We start from the raw sequence: 8,479 nt of genomic DNA on the forward strand, positions 1-8,479 counted from the left end.
CTTGTGTTAAAAGCATCAATACCCACAAATCAATAACACCAAATCGATTGACTAAACCAATTAATCCAACCTAGGTATGCAGAGAATCAACCAATAAATAATATTCAAGCAAATCAAAGCGATAAAGAGACAAAACAACCAATATACGAGGTTCGGCACAACTTGCCTACTTCCCTGGGCAGCAGAGAATCAATTTCACTATATCGAGAAGATTACAAACCAAGAGTGACTATCCAATACAAATAGAACAAGCCCACTCTAGATGCTATCTAGTTCCTACAAGCTCTCTCAATAAGAAAACCAACGAAGAAACGAACAAAGACAAGAAACCCATTTACCCACAAGGCAATCAGAGCCTCAAAAGACACTCTCTTGCATCCCTCCACTCTCTCTCAAGTGTTTCCCCTTTGTATGTGCTCTCTTTCACTCTCTCTTTGTTTTTCTCTCTAGGAGGCGGTTAAGGGGACAACTCATTGGACTATCCGGAAAGCAGTTCTTCTGTCCATAACTTCACCAAAAACAATGTTGTTCAGACAACACAATGAACCTGTCCAGACAACAGTCTTCTGACCAGCAAAATGTAGCTCTCGATTGAGCCAATAAACCAACAAATCTTCACCTTGGTGAATACCGAGCCAACAAACGTCTTCACCTATTCCAAGCAAAGTCCACCAAGAGAGAATGGAACAAACCAACCAATCCAAAACACCAACAACCAAGCAATCATTACGCCAACAACCAATGTTCAACTTAAGCTAACACAAATCTCCACCTTAGTTAAAGAAACCAAGCCAACACCTACGTGTACTGCAAACAAGCTCCACCAAACGTGAGCTAGCCAAAGTCGGTGTCACCAACCAAAGAAACTTCTCTAACCAACCAAACCAAATCTGCTGCCTCTAATCGACATCACAATGCCCAAGTCAAAAAACAAAAACAAGAAGATTATGTTCCTAGCATACTGAACATTGATTCCAAGCAACCAAGTGGACAAATACGTAGCCCAAATGTCCGACCAACCAATCAACAAGGACTGTAAAATTGTGAACCACAAAGTCAAACTCAAAGGAAGCATGTGGGCCAACAAACTAGTTTTGACTCCACCTCCAGAAGTAAACCAAAAAACGTATTAAACGAACAAAGTTCACAACACTAACAAAGCCTAAATACAAAGCATGGTCGGGTAAGTTAAACAAAGTGGCTTCTAAGATTTAACTTACCTCCCAAATTGGAAACACCAAAGGTTCCCAAGTATCATTGTGCTCCAAAGCTAGAGCTTCGAAGGCTTCCAAACTCTTCACGCCTAATACACAATGATCACCAAACCAATTTTACATACAACAACACTAATAAACAAATATGGCTCCACCAATCACTGTGAAACCTCTAAACAAGTGTGCCCAAAACAAGTATGCCTATTCAACTTCTCCCAAGCACCATCCAAATTCAATTACCTCATACTACCTCAAACCAAAATTCTCTTTACCATCAAATTTCTCTACTTCAAACTTAGCGTCGAAATAACCATCCCATTAGAAGGACTCGATGTGGAAGATGACGATTACAGTGTATCACTCTTTGGATTCTCCTTACTCCTCTTCTACCTAACAATAGCACAATATTCAGTCCATCCCAAAGTGGAATCAAATGCCTAAGATGCAAAAAAAACTAGGTAAACCACAAGTGGAAACCCCCAAAATCCAAGAATCACAAACCTAGGCTCCGATACCAATTGTTGTGCTAAAATCATCAATACCCACAAATCAATAGCGCCAAATCGATTGACTAAGCCAATTAATCCAACTCGAGTATGCATAGAATCAACCAATAAATAATATCCAAGCAAATCACAGTAATAAAGAGACAAGACAAGTAATATACGAGGTTTGACAAAACTTGCCTACGTCCCCAAGCAACGGAGAATCAATTTCACTATATGGAGAAGATTGCAAACAAAGAGATACTACCCAATACAAGTAACACAAGCCCACTCAAGATACTGTCTTGTTCCTACAAGCTCTCTCAACAAGAAAACAAACAAAGAAACCGACAAAGACAAGAAACCCACTTACCCACGAGGCAATCAGAACCCCAAAAGTCACTCTCGTGGATCCCTTCACTCTCTCTCAACTGTTTCCTTTTCATAATTGCTCTCTCTGTTTTTCTCTCTAGGAGGTGACTAATCCAACCCTCTCATAATAACCCTAAAATTTTTATTTAAATAAGTCCTGTAAGTGCCTATTTGCGTTTGTTGTCCGGACAAAGGCTCTTCTGTCCAGAATTCTATCAAAAAAATGTTGTCTCAACAGCACAATGAACTTATCCAGATAGTAGTCTTCTAACCAACAAAATTCAGCTCTCGGATGAGCCAATAAACCAACAAATCATTCCATGATAGCAAAGTTACAATTAGCGCCGCGATAGTAGCCTAAAAAATTACAAATCGAAGATAAGGAAAGTAGGCACTGTTAGAATTTATTTAATTATTTAGTGAATGAAAGGTGTAAAATGTATTATATGTGAACCTATATAACTGCACTCATATAGTAGTTTTTTCATTTTAAAATGTTTGAACGGTTGCTTGGTAGTGTTAATATACTCGTGCGTAGTCTTAACTGTTACATTTTTTCATTTTGTCATGAATGGTAACTTGAGTCAGTTATTAATGCATGTATCGATTTATGAAGTAGTTTTGCATACATTTACTTTTAGTGAATGGATATATATTTTGGAGAGAGACACAAATGAGGTTGATTCACAAGGATTGAAAGAGAAAATTGTTTTCTCTTAATCAAGTATATGTTGTATCCTACCAGACAATCACCATTAAAACTGTTAAGCAATCTTGAGAGCAGGGTGTAAATTTGTCTCTAGGATATTTCTATTGCAAGCCTCTGTTATGTCATTTTGTTGTAATTTTTGGTGTTATTGGTGCTCTCATACTTATTCTAATTTCTTGATAGGCATCGGGACTCAAGAATAACAAAAACAAAAACACCAGGATGACTAATATTGTCCCGAGATGAACTAGGATAGACTAAATAATAAACATAAAATAGACACAACAAACATGGACTAAATCTAGGTTCTTGACTTCCCCTTCATCAAAAAAATTTATCTCCACCATATCTAGGAACCTCATCATTGTGCATCATATATGTGTCACTGAAACATATAAAAAAAACCAGTGTATTGAAGAATCCACGATAAATGGATGAAAAGATTCATATTTCACTTTCATGATGTGATGAAGAAACCCTGAAACATTTCTCATTCAGCATGAAAACAAAAAGAAAACATGAAGAATCACTCCATAACCATATGAATCAGTGGTTAAGGCCACATCACATTTGAGGTTGACACAACCAACAAGAGGGGAACACCTTAATATTAGTTACAATAACTATTTATATTTAATATAAGATGCTCAAATTTCATGAGGATGCCCAATTATTAAAATTTAATATCACTTGAAAGTTGAAACGCCAAAACTATATCTTTTTTTTTTAAAAGAACCATAACTATATCTTGTATAACTAACACTAATTAATTAGTAATAATACACCCGAGTCACTAGTTAGAGTGGTAAAGATGGTGTGTATCACCTTGGTGACTAGGGTTCAAATTTCCCTTTCCCGTTTCAAAAGAATAATTAGCAACAATGCGGATCCCTAAGTTGCATAAGAGTGGTTCCCCAAAAGTCTCTCCATCTCTCTCAGTTCTCTCAAATTTTTCCTAAGCCAAATCCCTAACTCAAGGGGAGGAGGATGATGTTGAGTTTCTCCCGTCTTTCTTCATCCTCCCCTATCTATATCGATCTATTTTCTCCCTTTTTCTTAGGACAACCTTTGTATGCTTGCTGAATAAATTAAGTTCTATGAGTGTTCTTTCTATTGGTTTGTCAATTGTCAACATCGGACCAAAAGTTAATGATGATGAAGATGATGGTAGATCGTTCTTTCGATCTACATCCATATATACCTCTGCGTCCATATCAGTGTCGATGTTGACTCAAATTGCCATATGTATTTGGGATGTTTGGCTCCATCTTATAGATCTGGATCTGAAGATGCAGGAGCTTCTTTTTCAATCTTATCTCTGTGTGAAGACTAAAGCTCTATGTTTGTTTGTTTTGTTTTATTTCCAATGTCAGGTGTTGTCCTCCAGTGTTCATTTGTACCGGGAAGGTTTAATTTGTCAAGTTTTGTTTTGTTGAATTTCGTCTACCCATTGAGTAAGGAATATGACCACATGATGTGGTACTGTATTGATTTTTTCGACTAATGCAATTTGATCTTCGCGGCTTTCTTTCAAATATGGAGATATTATAGAAAGTTTGGATGTGTTATTAATTTGTTGCAGCTATTGTGGACGAAAAAAGATAAAGAAAAATTTGAAATAACGATTTTCGTGTTATTTGAAAGGGACGAAGTCATTTTTCAGGTTAAAAATTTTGAGGCTCTCACATAAAAATCAAAGTTTTGTAGAGAATAAAAAATTCTATAAAATTGATATGTGGACATGCTAGAGACCCACAAAATGTAATCCCCAAAAGTCTTCCAAATCTATGTGGCATCAAAACAATCATTGATTAAAAACACATCTGTAGGGTTCACTTCACATCCAACACTCCACATTAAATGGGGGTCACTTTTTGAAGGTCTCAAGCATTATCCTTGATATATTATGGCGAAAATTGAAGATCCTGACATACATTTGCTGAAAACTGTGATAGTCTCTTCAAGAATAGGTAAATTTATATTGATAGAGAAATTCTTTAAAAAAATAGTGATATTCAATTGGATTATGCAAAAACAGTGATATTCAATGAAATTAAACAAAAATAGTGAAATTTCACTATTTTTAGAACAATGAAATTTTAACTTTCACTTTTAAAGATAGTGAAATTCTCTAATATAACAGTTAGATTTCAATGGTGTTAATCGGAGAAGGAAATTCTTTTATTTAATTTTAATTCTCAATGAATACAAAATTATCTAGTACATAAATAGAAAATTATGGTTTAAACTTAGATACTCAATTTCAAAAAATAAAAAAATAATACTTTTAAAAGTAAATCTAAAAAATATAAAAGGAAAGAGTATAGTTATGACGTTTTAATGGTAAATCAAATAAGGTTGGGATGATTATTTTCGTACCGAGTAATGTTATATATGCCCAAAATATTATTCTCATTTTACCTCTAAATCTATGTGGCATGTAAATAGTCATTGATTATAAATACACATGTATGATCTATGTAATATCTAATACTCCACATTAATTGGCCGGGTCAAATGAGAGTCATATTTTGGGGATTGAAGCATTATTATTTTATACCGCATGTATTTAAAATGCACAACCTATATTGGTCCACTACTATTTTTTAGTTCAGATAAGTAACACTAATTAATTAGCAATAATGTGGATCTAATTAATTAGCAATCATAAGGATTGTAATGCAATCACTAATCTCACTAAGGTCTTTGCTGCAGTGAATTTTGTCCATATTTGGAGAGAGACAAATGGTGTGGCAGATTTCTTAGCTAAGAAAGGGGTTGATAGCCAAGATTTGATGGTGTCATGGCTTCTATGATGCCCTTGAATCTTTCCCTTCTGTTGTGTCTTTCTTTTCTCCAGTGCTAGTGCATTTTTTTTTTTGTTAAGGCTATTGGTGGTTGTAAGAGGAGCTGATGTCCTATGTAATTTCTATTTTTTCTAATAAATTCTTATTTATCAAAAAAAAAGAGTTTGGGAGTTAGGGGTTCAAAGCTTAAGGTTTATGATTTAGGATCTAGGACTTAATTTTTAGTGTTTAGGATTTATGGTTTATGATTTAGGGTTTACGGTTTAGAATTTAGTATCTAGATTTTTTTTTTCAAAATCTTCTATATTCTAACATTATAAGCACCAAAATATTCAATCACACATTTTAATTAATGATTTAACATAATTTTGGAGGAAAACTTTGAGCGAACTGGAATTGGAGATAGGAATTGGTTCCTCAAGTTGCACAAGAGCACCTCAGCATTAGTCAGTTCTGAAAAAAAAAATTACTTTTTTATAAATATTTTAGTTATTAATAGAAACTCATTTCCTTATCAAACCTACGTCCCAAGTTGCACCCGAATTTTTTTAAAATAAATAAACATATTCCCCGAGTTGCATGAGCAAAATAATATATATATTTGTAAAAGATACCTTTCGAGATTGAGATTATAAAAGGGAGGACTACGCATCATGCTTATATGCATACTTGACTAGAAAGAACACAACTCCCTTAACCATTGTGTGAAAATGGAATTAGTTCAAGTCACTTCACAAGAAATCATCAAACCATCTTCACCAACACCCCCTCACCTTAAGTACTTCAAAATCAGTATTTTCGACCAGCTTTACCCCGTATATTATGAACCACTTTTGTTCTTTTATCGCTCCAATCCCAATCTTTCTATTGAAGAGAAATTGGGTCGATTGAAAGAGTCTTTATCGAAAACCCTAACTCGGTTTTACCCACTTGCCGGAAAGATCAAAGACTCTACCACCATCCATTGTAACGACGAGGGCGTTTTGTTTGCAGTAGCCAGAGTTGGTTACGCCATGATTGATTGTCTTAAACCTCTAAACATTGAGCTACTAAACAAGTTTATTGTGTTACACCCTACTTGCAAAGAGTCACCGGAGAAGTCGGTGCAACTTGGCATTCAGGTTAACATCTTTACATGTGGTGGTATTGCTATTGGTATCTCTTTCTTACACAAGTTCATAGATGGTACCACCTTTATGGCTTTCGTCAAAGGGTGGGCTGCCATCACTCGCGAAAATTTCAATCAAGAATGGTGTCGACATAGTGTGGGAGCATCACTTTTCCCACCTAATCATGGACAATTTTCAGCTCAAATGCCATTCTTCGCGGAAATCACTCCGAGGCCGGAACAGAAGAAGATCGCAAAATGGTTTGTGATTGATGCTGCTGCCATAACTTCGCTCAAAATGAAGTCTAGAAGTGAAAATGTTTATAACCCAACTCGCGCGGAAGCAATCTCTGGACTCATATGGAAATGCCTCATAAGCAGTGATTCTCCAGAACCGACTACGTTGGTACACTTAATTAATTTACGGCCAAAATTAAGTCCTCCGCTACCGGAGAATTCCGTCGGGGTTATTATGTGGAGAGCAATTGCAACTTATGACCCAAGAAAGGAAAGAAAGAAAGAACTACCTCGCTTAGTGGATCTTCTGAGAAAATCAATAGCGGAAGTGAGTGCCGAATATCTGTCGAAGTTGCAGGGCCAAGAAGGGAAGGAGAAAATGTTTAAGGTACTAGAAGAAGGGAGAGAAATCTATGCTAGGTCAAGAAGAACTTATGTGGTTTCTAGTATTAGCAAGATGGGATTCTATGAAGCAGATTTTGGATGGGGAAATCCTTTATGGGCGACGGTATCACCGATCATTCAAGAAGTGCAAATTAACATGATTTACCAAATTCAGACCGAATCTGGCAATGGCATAGAAGTAATGGCGATATTAGAGGATCGTGACATGGAGAAATTGGAACGCCATCCTGAATTCCGTGCATATGCAAGATTGAAACCCGACTTCCAAGCCTTGCAAGCTTGTATATAGTTTCATATATATATATATATATATATATATGAAACTATATATGTGTGTGTGTTTTTTTTTTTTTTTTGTCCATATATATGTGTGTGTTTGTGTGTGTTTTACTTGACAATAAGTTGGGTTTCAACATAGTGTGAATTGCTTTGGATTAGTGTGGTGTGTGATTGTTTGCTTGTGTTTATCATGTTGTGCTTGATGAATAAAACGATTGAAATGTTGTTACTTTTTTTAGACATTCGTAACGAGTTTTCATATTTATAACATCTCATTCCATTCTTCTTTTTATTTTTATTTACTTTATGATTTTGCCGCCTTTGTCTTCGTCATTCGATCCAAGTCTAGTAGGGCATTGAGATGATATGATATGACATTGGGTGAACAAAGGCTTTGGACGAGTAGCGATTCGAATGGGTAATTCATTCGATGTGTACTTCCGCGGTATTTTAGGGTCAATTACAACTAAAGACAAAATTATAGGGTCCAAATGCATGAACACCTTTTTTTTTTTTTTTAAATTTCTTCTCTCACATCACGTCACTCATGACATCATCAGTTTTGCTTTTATTTTGATGAAAATTATTTACACCCTATTTTTTACTAAATACACCACACTCTAGTGTATTTTTAAAGGGTTAATGGGGTGTACTTAGTAAAAAACGGGGTGCAAATAATGTTTTTTATTTTTTTAGTTTCTTAAATAAAACTTCAAATGATTTATCTCTCAAAATACATGACCTGAAAAACAAATTATATATTCTAAATCAGTGTAAGACTCTTTCAAACAAGACTCATTACATATTCTGAGTGGAAAAATCTTGTTGATAAATTTAACACAGATGAATTTAGTGTAGAAAAA

The 8,479-nt window shown here is 35.2% G+C and overlaps 1 protein-coding gene across 1 annotated transcript; it reads left to right on the forward strand.

Annotated features, from left to right (window-relative positions):
• Nucleotides 1-6,297: 6,297 nt before the first annotated feature.
• LOC119979804 (stemmadenine O-acetyltransferase-like) lies at nucleotides 6,298-7,626 on the forward strand. Its single transcript, XM_038822435.1, has one exon. The coding sequence runs from the start codon at nucleotides 6,298-6,300 to the stop codon at nucleotides 7,624-7,626; it is 1,329 nt and encodes a 442-aa protein (XP_038678363.1).
• The last annotated feature ends 853 nt before the right edge of the window (nucleotides 7,627-8,479 follow it).

The sequence above is a fragment of the Tripterygium wilfordii genome, chromosome 15, assembly GCF_013401445.1.
Source record: "Tripterygium wilfordii isolate XIE 37 chromosome 15, ASM1340144v1, whole genome shotgun sequence".
Lineage (NCBI taxonomy): Eukaryota > Viridiplantae > Streptophyta > Magnoliopsida > Celastrales > Celastraceae > Tripterygium > Tripterygium wilfordii.